The sequence below is a fragment of the Osmia bicornis genome, chromosome 5 (genome assembly GCF_907164935.1).
Source record: "Osmia bicornis bicornis chromosome 5, iOsmBic2.1, whole genome shotgun sequence".
NCBI classification, from domain to species: Eukaryota; Metazoa; Arthropoda; class Insecta; order Hymenoptera; family Megachilidae; genus Osmia; species Osmia bicornis.
The window spans coordinates 277600-299662 of record NC_060220.1 but is presented as its reverse complement, the minus strand read 5'-3'; the positions used below and the strand labels follow the sequence as shown (position 1 = coordinate 299662).

At 32.2% G+C, this 22063-nt stretch overlaps 3 protein-coding genes across 14 annotated transcripts; 1 reads left to right on the top strand and 2 right to left on the bottom strand.

The window, feature by feature from the left end:
- Positions 1-1223: 1223 nt before the first annotated feature.
- Positions 1224-11453, bottom strand: LOC114882645 (ubiquitin carboxyl-terminal hydrolase 47). Of its 6 annotated transcripts, none has more exons than XM_029199529.2 (18): positions 11430-11453; positions 9488-9573; positions 8521-8718; positions 8175-8433; positions 7905-8083; positions 7639-7813; positions 7451-7572; positions 7180-7373; positions 6888-7099; positions 6599-6822; positions 6362-6523; positions 5817-6300; positions 5363-5725; positions 4838-5275; positions 4504-4757; positions 4055-4414; positions 3786-3949; positions 1224-3699 (listed from the first exon to the last, which is right to left on the bottom strand). In XM_029199529.2, exons 3-18 carry the CDS (start codon positions 8713-8715, stop codon positions 3549-3551), a joined length of 3936 nt encoding a protein of 1311 aa, XP_029055362.1. In that variant the 5' UTR covers positions 8716-8718; positions 9488-9573; positions 11430-11453; the 3' UTR covers positions 1224-3548. The 6 variants fall into 6 exon arrangements, with proteins under 6 accessions (XP_029055362.1, XP_029055358.1, XP_029055361.1 ...); XM_029199525.2 differs by lacking the exon at positions 11430-11453 and adding an exon at positions 10819-10903; XM_029199528.2 differs by lacking the exon at positions 11430-11453 and adding an exon at positions 10696-10807.
- LOC114882646 (hamartin) lies at positions 11039-16753 on the top strand. Of its 4 annotated transcripts, XM_029199532.2 has the most exons (17): positions 11051-11131; positions 11229-11318; positions 11513-11701; positions 12105-12370; positions 12443-12708; positions 12778-13011; positions 13083-13276; positions 13358-13470; positions 13541-13776; positions 13836-14162; positions 14255-14443; positions 14550-14844; positions 14919-15142; positions 15281-15406; positions 15483-15719; positions 15793-15889; positions 15966-16753. In XM_029199532.2, the coding sequence occupies exons 4-17, from the start codon at positions 12262-12264 to the stop codon at positions 16472-16474; spliced, it is 3156 nt and encodes a 1051-aa protein (XP_029055365.1). In that variant the 5' UTR covers positions 11051-11131; positions 11229-11318; positions 11513-11701; positions 12105-12261; the 3' UTR covers positions 16475-16753. The 4 variants fall into 4 exon arrangements, with proteins under 4 accessions (XP_029055367.1, XP_029055364.1, XP_029055365.1 ...); XM_029199534.2 differs by lacking the exon at positions 11229-11318 and having other exon boundaries at positions 11039-11131; positions 14652-14844; XM_029199531.2 differs by lacking the exon at positions 11229-11318 and having other exon boundaries at positions 11039-11131.
- A 178-nt stretch (positions 16754-16931) lies between these two features.
- On the bottom strand, positions 16932-22052 carry LOC114882649 (major facilitator superfamily domain-containing protein 6). 4 transcript variants are annotated; one of them, XM_029199539.2, is made up of 10 exons: positions 20057-20494; positions 19872-19965; positions 19702-19808; positions 19122-19624; positions 18770-19046; positions 18517-18710; positions 18066-18388; positions 17816-17991; positions 17577-17744; positions 16932-17462 (listed from the first exon to the last, which is right to left on the bottom strand). In XM_029199539.2, exons 3-10 carry the CDS (start codon positions 19763-19765, stop codon positions 17392-17394), a joined length of 1776 nt encoding a protein of 591 aa, XP_029055372.1. In that variant the 5' UTR covers positions 19766-19808; positions 19872-19965; positions 20057-20494; the 3' UTR covers positions 16932-17391. The 4 variants fall into 4 exon arrangements, with proteins under 4 accessions (XP_029055372.1, XP_029055369.1, XP_029055374.1 ...); XM_029199536.2 differs by having other exon boundaries at positions 19916-19965; positions 20057-20493; XM_029199541.2 differs by lacking the exons at positions 19872-19965; positions 20057-20494 and adding an exon at positions 20595-22052.
- Positions 22053-22063: the final 11 nt, after the last annotated feature.

Here is a 22063-nt window from a genome sequence, read left to right as displayed (position 1 = left end):
CGGGGTTCTCGAAACCCCAACTGTGGTCCTCAGAATACCAGCATAGAAGGTCAGCGGGGTTCTCGAAACCCCAGCATAGATAGGTGGCGGGGTCCTCAGAGCCCCTGATGGAAGGACAGTGGGGTCCTCGAAACCCCAACTGTGGTCCTCAGAATGCCAGCATAGAAGGTCAGCGGGGTTCTCGAAACCCCAGCATAGATGGGCGCCGGGGTCCTTAGAGCCCCTGATGGAAGGACAGTGGGGTCCTCGAAACCCCTGTATAGACGGGCAGTGGGGTCCTCGAAACCCCGCGTAATTGGGTTCCTCGCGACCCCGTTACAGTAGAGCACTAGCGTCCTCTATCGGCAAATCGTGGAAACTTGTTATCGACTAGTTTGCGACTTTCGCCGATAGATGGCGCCATCTCGTCACTCAACTGGGGGTCCGGGGACCCCAATTGGGGTTTCAAGGATCCCGCTGCAGCACTATACTGGGGTTCTGCGAACCCCGGTATGGGGTTTCGGGGACCCCGCGGAACTACTAAACCGGGGTTTCGGGGACCCCGCTGTTATACTATGCGGGGTTTCGAGGACCCCGCACTTGTAAATAATTAAGAAATTATTCACTCACAAACAATGAAAATAATATATTTGTAAATGACAAACGATTTCCAATCAATTACAGTTATCAGTTATCGCAAAATCTGTTTATTATATATAATTACTAAAAAGTTTCGGCTCACATCATGACTGAAATAAAGTTATTAATTACAAAATAAGTAATTTGTCACAAACGTTTAAGATAGACTCAAAATCAATCTCAAACGATTTACAAACGAAATACACTAAGAAAAATTATAAATAATCATATTTTATTGTTCCTTCCGGCTAGGGTGCCATCTAGCGGGAAGGGGTGGAAACTATTTGCCGGCTAGTTTCCGCCTCTTCCCGCTAGAGGGCGCCAGTGTTCCCTGTTCCAAAAAATCGATCGGTAAGTCGTTGAACAGTTTGAACCATTTTTGTATAGATGGCACCACCGTCGAAAAACCGTACATACACTCACCCTTTCTCTTTGGTGTCCGAAGACGTACTGATTTATTTCAGAGCGATGCTGATAATTTATAGAGTCAAATATCTGATCAGTTTGCTCTCAGAATCAGTTCGCAAAAACTGGTGTATGCCGAAAATTCTGTAAATGTTAATAAGTTAATATGCGGGCAAATGTAAAACTCAAACTACATGAAATACTTTCAATGTAATATTTATTCAGACCATTCCAAACTATTCACGCAAAAATATATTAATGAACATAACAATCGCGTTAAGACAGAAAGAAATATTTGTAACTCAACGAATACAAGCATAAATTGATATAAGTAGCGTATAATGCATCAATTTACTTTGATATTCAATTATTAATAATTGTAATGTTTCGTAAATATATGTATATAGTGTATAATACAAGTAACATCTATCATTAAATAAATTTAAATAAAAACTATTATAATAAATACGTGAGCTCCGCACGCTGTAATTCCGATATTAAGAATAAAATACGATTCGTTGCATCAGTTACATTCAACTTCAAACAATTTTCAACACAATGAAATATAAGAAAAACAAATTATGTATATAAATCTTTGCACTTTTCATATTTATATTATTATTAAAAAATTTTGAGCAACTATAAAACGAAGTAATGGCAATAATGGTTAAAAATTGACTAAAGAATTAATTCATTTTAACAGAATCAACAGAAATATAACACACGATGTCCTTTTTTGTTCAATTTCATAATAATATACCTCAATAAAATTTTTCCTGTAAAAAACTCGGAATTTTTTTCTTATACTCTTCGTTCTATAAATATCTAGATTGTCATATTTGTATATAACAGGCTGTTTAATGTATTTTGAACTGGGCTTTTACATTGTAAATACAGCATAAATATAAATTATAATTGTACTGAAAAGTGTAAGAACATTGTTGATTACACAATGGCCAATAACATTTGAAAGGTACAATTTCTTTTTACCAAACGTTCTAAATAGTGATAAGAATAGTTAACAACTTTGTATTTAACCCTTTCAGCACCAAAACATCTACTAGTGGAATTGAGAAAAAAAAATGCCAAGCTAGGCTGCTGATAAATGCAAGAAGATGGTGTACTCTACATACATGCAATACGTTATTGTACAATATACAAACATAATTTTATATTCTATTACGTATGGTGATACGAAGAAAGATATCGTTATTCGATTCCACAAGTTTTATTATTTACAAGCATTGGTCTATCATACAAAATGTAAATTTGGTGGACTTACTTTGAAAATCTTTTTTTCTTTTTCTCTTTACATTGAAAACTCGATTTGTCGGAAACAACAGTAGTGCCAGAGTAGTTAAATGTACTTTTTGTTTGTTTTTCAAGTGGTACAGATAACACATAATGAATGATAAACATACATAATTAAATAAATTAAAACAGATTGTAGGATACATGCCTGATCAAAATCGATCTTCATAGTCACATGTTTCCTTAATTTGATAGTAGTGGCGCAATCAAATCTAGATTTAAACAATAAATAATGAATGAAACTAATGAATTGAAAGTATCTTGCTAACGATATTTAAAAACTTTTCAATTGTATGTTTATAATTCTCAATAAACTATATGGAGTAAAATATGTTGAATGCATTTAAAACAATATGAAGCATGACATACAATTTTCAAATTAAAGAACAAAAATATAATCAAATTCATAACTAATCTCGTCTAATTAATAGCTAACTCATCTCTAAGCGCTGCTACTACCACATTAAACAATTGAATTTGAGACTTATGATTCTATGAATATTGTAAGAATGCAATTTAACCTATACTGGCATTAAAAGGGTTAATTATTGTTGTGTCAGATATATGTTTATCAACAAACAGATATACTCTGTGCTGTAATCCAACACTAATATTTAACTTGTTAAAACAAAACATTTACCTAAAACGGTTTTTAATACAGATATGTAAATGTGTGAAAATTCTTGTGGTTAAGAAATGTATCAAGGAATTTTGTGAAAATAATGAATCTGCAGGAACTCTGAATATATCAATTGTACACGTATATGTATATTATATGTATAGAAGTCCATAATTTAAATTCGGATTATCACCAAGCAATTGAATTTTCTTTTCATTTTCTTTTTTTTTTCTTGTAAATTACCGACATTTAGTATTTCGATTATATTCATCAGTATATATTTGTGCTCTTTAAGAAGATTTTGCAATTTAGTAATCTGTAGATTATGGAAAATTTCTATTTGATGACCATTATGGCATCGAAACATTTTTAGAATAGCATTTAATGAATGATTGATTCCAGAAGTGAAAATCGGCCTTGGGAGCCCGGAAGGTTTGAAATATTTAAGACTTGTCGAAGCACAGAATATTTTGTGATTGTTGAATATTTGATTCCACAAATACCTGACACGATGTAATCACTTTGTACGTGTTTCATGTTCCCACACATGCCTATTTAACAATTGTTTTTCAAACGATACATGTTCGATGGACGATCATTCGGTATCCAAATTTATTCTAAGCGCTTTCTCTCTCCGCGCACTATAACGTGGCGCCGAGGAAGGTGGTAATAAATGAGACACTTCTTGAACTGCTATTTCACTGAACTCTTCCCGTGTTAAATTCTTTACTGTTTCCCTGTTATCCCTGTTAACATATACAATCCACGAATTAACATTGATCTGTATGTATATCTCTGATCCTTTGAATGAATAGATAATGTTTAGAAATACCTATATATGTACTCAGCACCATCTTGAATACTAGGTTCAATATCAATCATGGTCTCGTTCCACTCTAATTCATTCTGAATTCGAACGATTGACGTATATGAGAAAGAACCTTTTGCTTTTGCTACTTCTATATGTTTTTCAGGTATATCCGATATAGATGACAACTAAATAAAAATGTAAAAAATGTAAAAAATGTAAAAAATGTATCATTTAGTTATTGAAAACCCTTTGGTAGAAATAAAAATTATAGTTTGATGAAATTCACATACTTTTTTGTACAATTCCTCTGCAGACTTTCTATCCAAAACAATTTCCTGAAGTGGTGCAAGTTGCATTGTTTCAACAGACCATCTTCGGACAAATAAAACAACTTGATTGCCATTGGTAATTGGCTCCTTGTCAGGTAACTCTTGTATGATCATTTCGACTTGCGGATAGAATGGAAGCTCGAATTTCTGATCGTCTAAAAATACTTTTGCAGCTTTGCTAAAACACTTTTTCCTCAATCGACACCTTTCATATGGAATATCTATATCGTATTTCCTTTTAATCTCTGCCAAAAATTCTTTTTTCGCTTGACCGACTTGCATACCCTCCGAAAGGATCCACTCGCACAAAAATTTGTAAGGCTGTGAAAACACGGAAGAAAAAGATTATTTAATATAATAGAGAAAATAAAGAATTTATCAAACAATTTTAATATTCTGTGTTTTAATACCTCAGGTGAATCAATGAAAAACTGATATAATTTTACTGTAAATTCACCATTGCGTAGAGCACGTCCAAGCTTTATGCAAAGTTCCTCCTCATCCTCGTAGGAAACAAGTCGATTAAATAGACTACACTGAGATTCGCCAGATTCGTTAAAGTAACGAAATATTTTGAAATAATCTGAACGTACACCTACATAAGGTTCTAAATGTTTCTTTAAGGTACTGAATGTCATCCTTTTATCAACCAGTACCTTTAAACCTGTAATTAACACACAATCATTATGAAAAAGTTTTATCTTATTCTTAGATACTTGACGAAACAAACTTAAATGTACGTACACTTTCGATAACTACTCATGTAAGGGGTGACTTTGACATAATATTCCGAATCATCGATAACATTGTCCCAATTTTCAAGTCCAATATGATTTAGCATTTTAATGGCACGATTTTTTGAAGGAAGATACGGTAATTGAAAAACATCATCTTCCGGAGCATCCCCGACCAATGTTTTATCACTATCACTGAGACTGCTATCCTCGCTATTACTTTGTTCAGGAGTATTCCATTCTTCACCTTCTCCCAACTGTGGACTCGGATTTCTTACAGGAGTATCTTCGGTAGTTTTTCCACTCTTTGAAACTTCGTTAGATTTCGGACCAGCATCGTGATTCGAGTCGTTAACACTTACTTTGGATGGACTGGTTGAAACCACAGGTTTCTCTTTGTCTTTAGGTTCCTCTTCTAATGGTGGGATATTTAAATCTTCCAGCATTTCTAAATATTTCACCAAGGAATAAAATAATGCAGCATAATGCTAAAAAAAATTATAATTCGCGTTAATAATCGTATCGTATTATTTACCTTTACTTGTATCGGGTAACTTTATACGTAACGTTATGATGTTTTCTAACTCTTCAACAATTCCGCATATTGCTGTGTTAAAGAAAGGTTTATACTCGGTATCCAGCATACTAGACATGAACACGTTGACCAAATTACAAAACCCTGCAGCTTGAAGATCAACATCGCTATTCGACACGAGTGTAGTATCTGTTCCATGTTTTCGCAAAACTACCTCCATCTCACTGAGATCTATATTGATCTTCTTTCCAACCATTTGTTTATATTCTTTTACAGTTTGCGTAAGTAAAGCTCGTACGATTATTGGACCTTCTATAAGTTCTCTTGTAGGTACATCAACAATAAATACTTTTGTAACGATACCTGAAATATTAAAATGGAAATACATACTAGTATTTTTTTTTTTATTTGTGGTGTATGCGTACTACTCTAGTTAATGATAAAATAATACTACCTCTTGGATATGATTCGAATTTTTTATCTTTATCACGTATTTCTAATAACAGGCTATTTATTCGATTATTCGAAATACTTTCAAATGTTTCGTTTTCCCTTCCTTCGTAGCTGGCCACGATTTCGTGATTATACTCGTCGTATGCAACTAAACGACACTGATCTAAATCTACTATCTTTTCTAAACGGAAGTTTTTATAAACTTGCTTTGTTGTTTCTGCCCAAGTTGCGTCGGGCGGCAAGGGAAGTCTATGACTCAGTAGAATATTTTCATTCGGACGTACACAGTGCACTTTTACTTTACGAGAAAAGTAACTTACACGAGAATCGAATTCATGGAGTGGGACACACATACGTAGCGTGCGAGTTTTGTATTGTGACATACGATTTTCGTCGTGTGGGATACGTAGCGTGTGACTTTCGTGTTGTGAGATACGAGTTTTCCTATCATTATCCTCATTTTCTTTCATCTTTTTCAACAACTCCTGCAATTTAATAATATCAAATATAATAGAATAAATTCACCTTTACTGAATTTTATGTTACCTGTATGTGTTTCGGAAAATCTTGCACTTGCATGGGTAAAGCATTACGAACAGGATCGATCTGCCGATACATAAGCATATACGCATTGGCACAACTACTTGATACTCTATACGGTCTACTTGGACCACCACCATATGTTTTCTGAATATCATCATGAGTGATCTACAATTAAAATAATTATTATGTAACACAATGTGTGTGATATAATATTGGACTGTTAAATCTGATCTTGGATACCTGAGTTACACTTTGATCGTTAAAACACAACCATTCTTGTGTTCTGAAATCTTTGATGTAGGCATAATAATGACCACCACTAGCGCTCCCACTATGGATCATAATTGAAAATAATTCATAATTATAAGGTCCTTTAGCCGCACTGCTGCTATTACGATTTTTTTCATTTTCATGATTGTGTACTGTGCAATTTGATGTCGACGGTCCATTACTCATGTCTATACCTAAAGATAAACTGTTCAAATAATCGTTGATCTTGCAACGCCCGTAGATTAGGAAATCAATGTACCTTCATCATCGTCTTGATCGTGATTTGTCGAATGATTACTGTTGGAAAGATTATTTTCACATAGGACATAATCATCATCTAATGTACCGCTATCTGTTGTCGAACTATCATCGCATTTTACTAAACCAATATTTTCATCGCTGCTCGGAGATTCTTGATTTGGTATCGAGGATATGAAAGGATTTAAATTTAATATATCTGGAAAAGTAACCCTAAAATCATAAGTTTAGAACATGAAACGAAAGATTAAGAAAAATTATAAACAAGATCGTTACTTTTTATCTATACTTACTTATCATTCAGCTTAATTCTGTGGAAAGTTTTAAAATCAAAATCAAATCGCTTAAGATGTAGCGTTAAAAGATAGGGAAATTTTGTAAACTTTAATCCTTTATGAGCATCACATTTCTTGTTACATTTTTCACAAAAATATTGATTATTTCCTTCCAACGTTTCATACTGTACAAAGGCTCTTAAAGCTTCTTCCTGTTTAATATAAATTTTCCATGCATTCATAGTTAACATATTAATTTAATTATTTAAAATGTATCATATAAACTTACCACGCTACTGTATGCCACATTACTACCAAATGGTCTTACTGGTAATGGAATATCAAGAAAAGTATCCTCTCTAGATTTTTCAGTACTACATTCAAGGCATTTAACATAATCAATCATCTTTCCTAACAATATAAATATCATATTACAAACGGCTCCTTAATATATATGTAGATAATTCAGGTTTATACCTTCATAGAGTCTGTTAATTAAATCAGCTTGTTCTGTATTCTTAAATTTTTGTTCTAAAGCATCAAACATAACTCTACAAAGTTCTTGAATATCATGTTGCTGCCAGGCTTCTGTTGAATCCCAACCAAAGCTTTTTGTTAATGCTGTTGTCTCCACTGCAGATTTTGCCGATGTCTATAAATATAAAAATCTTATTTATTTATTTATTTATTTTATTGTAATCAAACTGTATCATAAGCTACACGAATATATAAAAATATTATACCTGTAGGTTTAAAAACAACTTTTGTAACTGATACGGGATACTATTAGCTTCATCTTTCTCTGACCCTTCTACATATTCCCAATTATACAGTGCATTTCGAAATTCGGGAGTCATATACAATGCCTGAAGTAGACTATTTAAATAACAAGTCATTGCTTGATTTACTAAACCAACATAACCTTCAAGAATATTATTATAGACAAAATTAATAATGAACAAACATCTTAACATATATATTCATTTATAGTAATATTAAAAGCAATTACATACATATTTCAGGTTTATTGAGACTTTTAAAGTCAACATTTCCTTCGCTCCATACAGATGAATGATTAGGAGATGGTGGCGGTGGATTATACGTAGGTAGATTACATTCGACTTGTTTTTGTACCAAACTATTGGTACAAAAACTTGTACTGGTTGAATCCAAAACTACAAGTGTGTATTTAGATTTAGTTGAATCTCGAGCGTAGGAAAAATCTACACCAATTTCTGACATTGTTTTATCCTTCATTTCAGATAAATCAATCTAACGACAATAAAATAGTTCTTATTTATACTTGAACAAATAAATTAGATTCATTAATAACATGATAAGCGAAACATAATTACTAACCATTACTTCTGATGACAACAAATATAATTTAAAGCTGTCAGGCTGTATTTGTCCACATTCTTGAATATAATCGTAAAGATCTCTGCCGCGAGTAGATTCGTTTAATACAAATTCGATGTTGGAAAGATTCTTATCTTTGGCTCCATTATATAGATTGAACTTAATCACGCATGGTAGACCAGCTATACAAACCATGGTCTGTAATGAGACACCAAATTAAACATAAAACGTGTGAATAAAATTAGCATTTAAAAATACAGTTAACCAGATATTAATAACAAAATATCACAGACAGTAACAGTATGTAACAGAATGAAAGTAATATACTTTACAAAAATTCAATCGTATTAAAATAAAGAACATAAAAGTGCTAATAAATATTTTTTATTTATATTGTAATACCGGATCTTAAAAGTATTAATCAAACAAGTAATTCCACTACTGAATATTATCATATGTGTTATATAAAAATAAGGAAGAATCACTTTTGATTAAGAAATGTAATATTTAAAAGTATTATAAATTGATCAGTAATTTTTAGACAAACAAAATTGGCACGATGCCATACTAAAGGTAGAAAATGAGCAAGATCTACGCAACACAGTAAGATACTACTCTGCACAGTATGACACAGTAAGGAAAGCCTATAGAACCTCCAGTTATATTTAGAATGTCTAAACGAAGACTTGGAAAATGGCTCTCTTCTCTGAGATCAGAATCCCCTCTCTTTTCCTTTTTCTCTCTCACTCTATTATCATTTTCCTATTCTATATTCTATATCATTGAAAGGATAAACTTAATAAAAGAAACTGGATCATATTTCATTTTGGTTAACTTAATCCAAACCTATATCTAATAATAATAAATAGTTAAAGACCTGAAATTATTTAATATCTGAACAATTATTAGTAAAAATATCATAGATCTTATTAATTCTAAGATCTATTTTCTTATTATCAAAACTTACCTAATAATCCTATTTCAAAAATAATACGCTTCTTATCAATGTGTATGTTAGAATCCAATGCACGTGTATCTTCTGACTGCTTTAGTCTAAAAGATCCAAAATAATGTTAAGTTAGGATACACAGTCAGAAAATGAAATACTGCTATAACTTAAAAAAAACTAACATTTTAAACTGTTACAATATTTCATTAAATTACATATCACCTGTAACTTCCTTGGTTGAATATTACTAATTCTTATGTTTATTACAACCACAATAAAATAATTCTTTTCTTTTCTTTTTCCTTTTTTTTTTTTTTTTTTTTAATTTAAACGAACAAAATAACCATTCATATATGATGAGTTACAAATTTATAGATCAAATTCTGATATTACCTTGCACTAAGATCTAGATCGTTAACAGTTGTTGATAAAAATTTTTACTAAAAACAACACATACTGCGTAAACAAATCACAAAATAATTAAAAATTCACAGAGAATGAGCACAGATTTTTTACACTTCTGCCGGTTATGGTTGAGGAAACGAAAGATGAAAAATGTATAACACGATTCAAAATGTTTATGCGATGAAAAAGCAATTGACTAGATGAACGAAAATTCAACACATAATACTCAGAAGATCGGAATGCGCTCTCGTGCCAATATAAGTGAGTTAGAATGATGCTTTACTGTTCCATGACGATCAACGAAATAAAATAACTGTTTAATAATATATATCGATATACATATCTAATGAAAACGAAAGCATCGAACTGATAGCAAATCAGTTTGTTAACCCGACACTTGATAAGAATAAATGTATCGAAGATCTTATGAAATGGCTGGCCAAAGTATTTAGTACTCGTCTTGTTATGCTGAGGCCACATCTGTATTAACTTCCCATAGCCATAAACGAACGAGTCAATTAATGCTAGAAAAAATTATGTGCCAGATTTTACATTTTTAAGTGGTTACATTTATGTATTAATAACAATAACCCAACACAATACGCGTGAGGTCTCTTTGATGTATGAAAAAAGACCGCCACCCAAACTATCGTTTAACGCCTAATATCATTAACGATGTCGTTGTAAGATTAGTGCGTTAATCTATGGCTACGCTTGTGTTTAATGTTAAATTATATGCATTAACTATCAATCACATTAAGCATCAGATTAGACGCAGATGTGGCCGAACAGTTAGAGTTCGTGTTTCAAACATTCCACACCTGAATAATCTGCTCGACAATTCATTAATTACTTTACATCATTTTGTCACATAAACCCTGATGAAATGTGTTTTATCACCCGTTGATAGAGAAAAAATGCAGCATTAAAATTTGACCTCTTACCGAAATCACTGACACATGTGCGACATTTACTTTACGCCATATTTCCTACACAATATAGCCTTGGTGCTGCCATGTAGTAATACTAGTCAAAAGCTACAAGTGCGTAATACTATTAGCGCCTTGTGCTTGATTTCTCCTTTCTCACGTAATATGTTTATATCATAATTGTAACTTTAATATTTTACTGTATTTCATTATTGATACAATTAAGAATAACTATAACACCAAATAACAATTTTAATAGTACAAAATTGAGAGGGAATTTCGTTTATTTTACGAGGATCTGTTGTTGGAAATCACAAGTTGACAGTTTGTAAGTTTCATGTTAAAATTGAGATTATGCAGTAAAAATTTAATAAAACTACAATTTTTTTTTCATGTATCTATGAACGATACTGTCTTATCCAAAGACAAGAAGATAATCAATATTTTTTGTCATGATATTTTAACAATTCATACTGATAAATCATGCAACTATATACTATCTAATAATAGCAGAGGTATTTCACACAGTTTCTGTGTACTATTTAAACTGTTATATTTAAAATAAAGATTAATAGACTTTGAATATACTATTAAGAGTAACTTGGTCTACTTAGAATTAAACTTACAAATATATTTATACTTGAACATATCAGGTTTTATTGTACGTTTGCGATATTAACGTGTAATACGTATTGACTTGCAATTACAGAATAATTGAAAAGAAAAAATGCCGGTACCAGTTTTAATAGTTTTTGGAACGTAGGTAAAATAATTATGCGACTGTAGTGCTTTTCGTTTGTGGCGACACCAGTGCGTACCAGAGTTTGATGTATATGTGATGGTATACCAGTCGCCATAAAACTCATAAAAATTGCTCCAAGTACTCGATGAGCTTCGGGTAAGTTAACTTGTTAATTTTCATTGATGTATTTATAGTAAGAATCAGGATTTGACGTTTCATTTAAAAAGCCAAGTAACATTGATAAAAAGTTTTTTGCAGACATTGTTCCGAATGACCTTTTTACGAATATCATAGGACTGAACCAACAGTTTTTTTTATATATTCAGAATGAAATATCAAGCAATAACTTAGGAATATCTTGTACAAAATTCTTGTTTGGATAACTTTAAAATGGTACCGTTGAAAGTTACTTTTTTACAAAGTTACAGTACTACAAATCATGTACCGATTCACAAAATTGACAGTTCATGCATAGCAAACTTTTAAAAAAAATTTCATGTTTTAATTTATATTTTATATATATATATATATATTTTAATTTCGTATTCCCTTGTTTCAGGTATTCCAAATTTCTTCTGCTTCCTATGAAGCCTGTCTCGCATAACAAATGACAAATGGATAAAACTAAATTTTATACTCGCTTCTACTTCCATTATATGATCAGACGATCAGGATAAGTATCGTTTGTCTATATTGGAGCGCTGACCGCCACCAAAATGAACATTAATTCAATAGGCATCGCTGATATCTTTAACTTATTGGAATCTAACAAACTTGCAGAGGTAGAAGAAATAAAAAAAGTATTCCATGAATTCTTTTTATGTAGTAAGTAAGGTTATAAATTTCAAGTTCTTTAATAACCTTGATATGATTTCAATCGTTTCCATACTTTCTTAGCAAAAGACAATTGGTTGGTTAATGGTCTTTTTGACTATTATCTGTCAACAAATTCTTTGAGAGCCGTTGAGGTATTAGCCGGTGTTCGTGATCCTCATGACAAACATCTTTTAGACCGCTTATCAGAAGCTCTCTCTAAATCAGGAAGTAACAGCCAAAGAATTCAAACTCTTACGTTATTAGGTCATATCGCTCGTCGTCAACCTACTTGGTTGTACAAGCTTACCAGTCATACTTTGTTTCGGGATTTACTCAAGTTACTTAAGGTACAACTATAAATTCTAACAAAGTAACAAATAAAATTATCGAATAAACTTATGGTTTATGAATTTTAGATGGAAGCGGATACATTATCTCTTATGAGCGCGCTTCTTCTCTTGGTGATGTTGGTACCAATGTTACCTGCCGCTTTAGGACCGTATCTTTCAGAAATTTTTGAAGTGTTTGGTCGATTGGCTTCTTATTACCATTATCAATCTTCATCTGTATCTTCATCTCCTATGCATTTTACTTCTACAACTGTAACAGGGACTATTGATAAAAATCATTTATACTTATTACATCTGCAAGTATGTGTTAATGGTGTAAAAAGAAAAAATGATAAGTACTGATTAATATCTTTTTTTAATTTTTTTTATAGGTAGGGCTGTATAGTTTGTTTCATAGATTGTATGCTTTGTATCCTTGCAACTTTATTTCATATTTGAAACAACAATATATGCAACGTGAACAGTTGGCTACTTTTACCCATACAGTTAGACCTATGTTGGATTCGGTGCGTATGCACCCTTTACTTGTTACCGCATCTAAAGATACCGAAATTTCTGCTACTAGGTATGTCCTATATTGTAAATAAAACTAATGAGAATATAAGAAAAAGTTAACATATATATTACGTATTTCATTCTATTTCAGATGGAAAAAAATGGAACATCATGATGTTATGGCAGAATGTGGTCGTTTTACGTTAGATAAATGTCGAGAAGAAGTATTTAGTACTACTAATTCACGTTCTACGCCACCTCTAGGTTTGTGAATCCTGCTGAAAAAATAAAATATTTTTTCTTAACATTTCTGAAGGTGATTCTACTCTTTTAGATTACTCTTCGGTATGTATTCCGATAAGTGCTGGTGGAGGAATAGCATCGTCGGAAATTATTAATGGTGAAGAAGATACTTTTTGGTCACCCAGTATGACTGTACCACCACAGAGTCCTCAGTTTCCAGCTACATCTCATGAACAACGATCTGCTCCTTCAACACCCAACAATAGAAGTGGTACTTCTCCTCCGGAAGCAGCAGTTGAAGCTACTCCGGAAACAACTCCTGTTAAGGTACGTTTATAAAAATTGAAGAAGTACATAATCAGAATAACGCTTTGAATTTCATTTAGGATTTGCGGAAATTGTCAACAAGACAAATACCTACGGGATCAGCAGCAGTCCGTGCACTTACTGGATTTGGTAATGGTACCGTAGGACCAAGTTCGAGGCCGTCTACCCCGGTTCCTGTAAATCCATCAGTGTCTGGTTCTCTAATCGGAGGCGGAGATGGAAACAGTGCACATGGATTACTTTCGCACAAGATAAGCAAGATCATGGCTGATAGGCAAACTATTACACAACAAAAATCATTTGTCAACGTTGATGAAGATGGAAGAATTTCTGAAACGGATACGAATCAAAATGGGAAGAATGATTCGTGGCAGGAAGATCAAGAGGTTTTGTATTTTATGTATTTTTCTCTGTACGAATACTGTGTATCGACGAAAGAGTTATAAACGTATTTGTTCGACATTATATTGTGCTGCAGGTTTTAGAAATTGTAAGCTCTCAAGCTGCTGGAAAGTTCGAAAGTTCAAAATATATTGAACGACAAGAACAACATAATGAAAAATTCCAAAATGCTTTCACAGATTTGTCTCAAAGAGTTTATCAATTGCGCTTATACTCTCAGAGCCAGGCTTCAGAACACTTTACAAATTCAAATTCACTTTATAAGGTAATATGTTTTAAGTATTATATATATGTATATATATATATATGTAATATTACTAATGGAAAAGAAAAAGAATTTAAATGTAATAAAAAGGTATGTATATTTATAGATTCGAAAAAGTAAATCTTGTCCCGATATCGAAATTCAAAAACAAATTGGTCATAATAAAACAAATCAAGAAACTATAATAATGGGGGCAAAAAAATTGCAGGAAACTGGAACCCAAACGTTTGAATTACTTCCTTACGAATATTTGTTGCTCGGAATCTTAGATCAGAAAACACGAATGAATGTGCAAAACCATGTCCAGAAAGATACCAAATCTAGATTGTCACCAACTACAATGCTAGATCGCTATGTCGAAGCTTGCACGCGTATTAATAACTTTTCTGGTGATAAAACAAGTTAGTACCGAATAAATTTAATAAGTATTACCCGTTAAATTAACAAAAATTTTAATAAAGCAACTTCTTTGAAGAAACTAACACAATGAAGCAAAAACAAAAGAAAGAAAACGACGGAGAATCTGAAGTAGGAGAAGAAGATGCATTAGACATCGAATGTGCAACTCAGTTGTTACAACTTATGCAAATGCAATTGCTGTTCGAACGACAGCGTAGAGAAGTTCATGCTGAACGTAATCGAAGACTTCTCGGTAAACTGAGGGATTCGCGCGCGTTAGAAGAACATAATTCTGCTTTGGTCAGTTGGCATTATTTACTCAAAATAAGATTCGCTGGCACTTTTTTTTCTTTTTTTCTTTTTTTCTTTTTTTCTTTTTTTCTTTTTTCTTTTTTCTTTACTCTAGTTATCGCTAAACAAAAAATTCTTATCACCTAGACTAATCGTTTGAAAATAATGGAAGAAGAAGTAGAAGGATTAAAGGCTGAATTAGAACGTAACAAGAAAGAAGCTTGTAAAATTGAGAATATATATAAAGAGACAGTACATCATTGGCAAATCAAGGTAAGTCGATTTTTATTATTATTAATCGATTAGTGAATTAAAATTCATACAGTAACGTGATTGAATTAATGTACAGTGTGTGGAAGAACAACAACAGAATCTGACGCTGAAAAATCGTCTGGAATCTGTTGAACTTGAATTAACGAATGAACAAAAAAAAGTATCAGACTGTGAACAACGACTTCGTTCTACAGAGGCTTCTCTATTCGATGCAGGGCATCAATTAAGGGTAGCTTTAAAAGCTGCTGATCGTAGTAAAGAATTAGAACGTACTCTTGATACTGTGCAGAAGAAGTTCCTTCTACTTGGAGAGGTAATATTTGATGAAATTTTACTCATAAATATCTTCATGTAATTTGGAATATTTCAAATTTCTTTTTGCATAGGCACAATTAAAATTGAAAGAGAGCACAGATGGTCTTTCACCCATGACCAAGCAAGAAGCAACGCAAATACAGAAGTCATACGCAGAAGAATTGACTAGTAAGTATGTTTGAATTATTTGTTAACAACCATGATAAAGAAAGGATCACTTTAGATACATATTAACGTTTCTTAGATTTGCGGCGACAAGTGGAATCACGAACATCTCTTATAGAAGCATTAAAAGTACGTCTAAGTGAACTAGAGAATAAAGATGCACGAAAAGAAGCGCAACTCGTAGAATTACAAAGGCTTTTGCAAGAAACAAAAGATCAGCACGAGGCTGAATTAGAAGCTGTTGAATCAAAGTATAAAGCGCAAGTTGAAATCAATCTTCTCCTTGAAGGGCGTATACTTGAACTTCATGGTACTCTAGAAACCGCCACTTGCGGTACCACCACTCTAAACAATTTAGCATCTTCGGCGTCACCTAAAGAAAGATCCCCACCACTATCAGCTAGTTTAGCTTCTTCTAGCGAAGGAAGCCTTGCCTTTATTCATTCAAGTACTGGAATTATAATGAATGACTGCTGTGATACCGCAGGCGAAATTCCTAACCTTCAAGCCATTGTCGAGCCTGCACCAAGTCAAGCAACTTCACCGTCTCGTCAGAATCAACAAAGACGAAATCCTAAGCAAGAATAACGCCACGCAAAAATGACCACCGTGTCTTTTGGCATGCAGCTATCCTGTTTTGCACGCGTGCAACTGTTACCTATTGCCGTGGTATGAAGTCAGAAGAAAGTTATTTGTAGCTTTTTATCAACATATTATGCGGAAATCATAAAAAAAATATTATTATTGCGTGATTTCAATAAATAACTGAAAATATACTGGTAATTAATAAAATTACTAGCATGATATGATTTCAAACTTAAGAAATGAATTCACAATGAATAAATGGTTGAGATATTTTGTGAGCAATTTTATAAGTCTCAACTGAACATACCCTCACATAATTCTCCTTCTGCATCTGCCAATTATTTCATTTATTATTTATATATTTTATCTGTTAATAAAAACTGAAGAAAATGAAACAATTGCTTCACTCTAGAAAAAAATCATTATATTGTTGAATACTATAAGCGTTATAACTACCAGATAATACTGAATAATCAACATTTATTTATAAAAAAAACATTACAGTAGAACTCCGTTTACTCGAACGAGTTTGTACTTCGTTCGGAATATACGAAATCATAGCAGTGTTCTAATCTCCGAACCTATGGTTCAGCGAAGTTCTCAGTTTTTATGAACGCCTATTGTTATAATGAATGTAAGTATACAAACATGCTTTTGCGCTCTTACAATGAACGTGATATGAACGTCAGCTCCTATTAATGAAACTAATAAGTACTAGGAAAAGATAAAGCTAATAAGCCTCTATTTTCAGAACTGTCCAGTCCCATCGTATGTTCGGATAAATGGAGTTCTACAGTACAGAAAATGTAAAAATGATTCACGAATATGGTAAGAAAGTATCCAATAATTGTACAAACATTACACTGTATTATGTTCGATTGAAATAGTCACATTTAAATAAAATTGTCATTTTTCTTATATTAATATGTTTGCAATTCGCGATTCATTGTCAAGAGAATTGCATCATCCGGATTAGCATAATTCACCAAATCTGGAAAAGATCAACAAATAAAAAATATTTTTCTTTAATTAAAGAACAGTTTTGTTAAGTACCCAACATTATTCTGATTAATGTTATTTTTTCATCTACATAATCGTTACTCACGATTATGACCCAAATGTAATGGTGTTACTTTAAGTTTTCGCACCAATAACAGAATGAACCAAAAGCAAGTTAACCACAGTAGTGCACCTACTGAGAATACCCTCATTGTTGTTGCACCTCCATATGTGTCCATTAACCATCCACATATTAAACTACCACATGACACTCCTAAAATTAATTACCAATATAAATAAACCAATTAGATAGAATTTAAATTTTCATTAATTACTTTTCCTAACCAATTCCTTCAAACACAGCACCAATAAATCCTTGTATAGTAGCTTTGGTACCAGGTGGTGTTACTTTATCACCGTACGACACCATTGTGGGCCAGCAAAGGCCTAACGATGGTCCATGAAGAACTTCGATGATTAAAAACCACCATGGATTTGATACAGTACTATATGCCATAAATCTGTAAAAATAAAATAACTTATTATTATCATATAAATCATATTTTTGTAAACAAAAAGATATAAAACTTCTTACCTAATTGCATAAATTAATAAAACTAAACTCATAACATTTACATGGCCCAATTTTCGTAATACAGTTCCTGAGATAAAATTAAAAGGTAATTCTCCTACAAAACATTGTATACCAGTTAAAAGGCCTTGTAAAGTTTTAAGCCATGTTATTTGAACACCAGTTGCTAAGTCTTCGGTGTACCAAAATAGAAAATTCCATATTACACTGGTACACATTCCAGCACCTATGCACCACCAGCCAAATGCCAAGACATTACCCTCTTTAAAGATGGTGAATAGTTCCTGGAATATCGATGGCTCATCCTCAGAGCAGTCTGGATTTTTCTGTAATGATACTGCTTTCTCCCATTACCTGGTAATTTTTTAGTCTTTTGATAAGTAAGAAGTATCAAACTTCTGTACTATCTAAACTTGTACCGAATGATAATACAGTTGATTTTAAAAGTGTATACCTTCCTTAAAGTTGCTGATACAATGATATCGAAAATCATCATGATCAACATTATATAAAATATACAACTATAATCTTTCTGGGTCTGCCCTTCGCTAAATACATCTACTAAATATCCTGCACTTATTCCAAAAATACCAAATCCAATACTACCCCACATTTTTTGCTTTCCATATTCCTTTCTTCTATCATTTCCTGTAATACATAAACGTGAAAAAATTATGAAATACTTAAATAATTTACACGATACTAACCAAGGAGATTAAAACATATAGCATCTGCTATGCTAACTACAACTGCCATTCCAATCCAACTTATTATAGTTGCCCATAAAAATGACTGAAACTGATAAGATGAAGTTTCGGTGGAGTTTTGTGAAACTTCAGCTTCTAACAACAATTGATTAAATGCTGGATTGTTATGACATATGGTTTTACAGAACGTTTTTACATAATTTGCACAATGCGGTTTATGCGCTTCATCATTTGAGAACATGGCAGTAAAATTATGTATATATATACATTTACCTATCTATAAAATAAAGTACCATTATTTTTTTAAATTTTATAACAGATATAATAGAGAACATATACAATATATGCTTACATGGATATCATGAAAGATGTCAAATCTCGCATTAAAATCAAACGTGTCTGTATCTGAAATGTTTGAATTTAGTAATTCACAAAATTCAGATGCTTTCCAATGTAAACACAATTCTGTATAAATATCTTTTGTGGCTTTACACGATACATGACACGAGGTATTAGTGTGCATTTTCTCTGATACCACGCTATGTATGACTTTACTAGAAAATTCATTTTTTGAACAGATTTCCAATGATGCTTCACCGAGACAATTAAGAGTAACATTTGCACTTCTATCTATTTCAGGGATAAAGAGTATTGTAAACATAGCTATAGCAACTACAGCTTGAAATAGTAAAAATAATGGTTTATGAATTTTAAATTTATCGGCTAAACCTCCGAATAGAGGTTTTGCTACTAAACCAGAAACTGGTAATATCGTATATATTGTGCCCACTAAAATTCCTGAAAAACCTAATTGTTTTGCTATTGTTGGTAAAAATGGCACTATAGGTCCAGTAGCTGAAATATAAAAGATACAATTAAACATTATATTATACAATTTACAGTTGTATACTTCAAATTTAATGTGTACGTACCTGCATTAAACAGGAAGTAATGCGCTTTTATTGGTAACAGTTCTCTATTTATATTTTCAAGCATATTGGAAGTATTTATGATGTAGGTTAAAGGCACCAAATATTATCTGCAACAAATACACATTATTAAACAGTGTTTTTTTTTTTACGTAGCATGTATAAAATATTACAGTTGGATTCTCAGACAAATCAATAAATATTTTTTCACAGTTACCACTTTTAACAATCATAGACGTATGTACATCGAAGAAAATGACATGATTGCTGGAAGTGAAAATACGGAAATCATTTTCTTGGCAATGATACATACACTAGTTATAAATACAATATAAATCTTCAGAATCACGTAATATACCTTCGTAATAAAGATTTGAAGTCATTTGTTATAAAGGAATATAATTTTTTTTCACACCATGCACTTTGTCCAAAAAGACTACTCCTACCGTCAATTGATATCAATAAATCCCACTTATCTGCAGTTTTCTTTTTGCTTTATCGGCAATTTTTGATCGACTAAATCACGAATTGCAGATAGCAAAGAGGCGGAACCCGTAGATATCATATTCACATTCTACGTGAACTATTTCAAAATTATCTAATATTTCTACCACACACTTTATACGTATATCTTCAGTTAGAAATGATTCATTATATATACATTCAAATATTGATACGCGTTAAAAAAGAAATATTCGCTGTATGTATCTACATATGATAAAATCAATTTTATATATCTTTACTACATAATTGCTAAACAACAACGCAGAATAAAATTATACAACATACAGCAGCAAAACAAGAATTTTGTAACAAACTGTGCTTTAATCTGTCATCGATACATTTACAATATACATTTACAATATATATGTATATATTTATAAGTTTTAATATACCGCTTCCTTCTGTCTTTTTTTCAGCAATAAGGTGGGTTAATGTATGATTGTGGTGTATTATACTTTATTTTTTTATCCTCATCCACAAATCACACGACACATACTGACACCACACGCGCATATACATCATACATACTCGGACCCATACGTATACACATTTTTTTCATGTTTTCATCTATTTCCCTACGTTTTTCCCGTTCTTTATCTACCGCGGACGATTCAACAAGGTCTTTGACAATGCAGATCTTTCTTTACATCGAGCACATCGTCTATGAAGGATATGTATTTTATATACAAAGAAACGAATCCTAGCTTACATTACTAACAAGTCTATATACTCTACATAAGATACACCAGCAACAGTGCACTCGACATATCGTACAGAAATCCTTTGAAATCAGAAGTCACGTAAAAACTTCTACGTATTTTGCGGGTCTAGCGATTTGCCATTGAAATGTAAAACAAGTCAAAGAAATACGTATTTCTGATAGGCAGGATAATTGCGAGTACTGTCATCATTTTCTTCCTTCTATAATAAATCTGAATATTGCATAACCCATGTCTCGATATACTGGTGAAATAGAAAGGGACGTCCATTAGAAGAACAGTTAGATAGAGGAACTTTTGATAGAAAGGTTTACTTCCGGCACTAGCGACTTCCAACTTACACCTAAGCTGTCGACTAGTCTCATTAGAAAAAACTATCAAAAATTCCTACATAATGTAGGCTTACTCTTTATATACATATGACTACAAAATAGATTACAAACTAAAAGCTAAACGTTTTCTTCCTTTCCACTGTTTCTGATAAATTCGTGTAAAAATGTCAAAGTTACATCTATCGCTTCATTTGAAAGAAAAAAGGAAACAAATGCGAAGAATGAGGGGAAAAACGAATTAGCGAAGAAACCAGCATTTTAGTTCCAGAAAAAAAAAAAAATTATTTAGATCCGTCGTTCGCTAGTCAATCAGTAAAATTATATATTTACAATAGAAAAAATTAACGAGCAACTATTTTGACGCGTTTTGTTTTTTTTTTTGCTTTTTTTTTTTACTGTTTGACGTACACGAGATTACGGCGTTTCTTCCGGCTATGTTATGAAATATCGTAATCAGAACTTCGTTCCATCTTTATCGTTATAATGACAGAAGTTTTCTTCGTTAAATAATAATAAAAGTAAGATACGTGGATAACAATCTCATGCGTCAATTAATGAAACAAATGAATCATACGTTTAGAAATATAAAAAAAAAATATGTTGACAATGTTATAAGATATTTCGGGCATTCCTATTAAAACAATCAAGGAATAATATCGTTTTAGCACCGTTGTTTCTTGAACGAAACAAGTTCTGATTATGATTGCATAGAAGTAAAATTGGATAAAACAGTATCTATAATTGCGAACAGAGTACCTTATTACACTTTATAGTTTATCCACAATGATGGGTAATTGGTATCGCGATCAC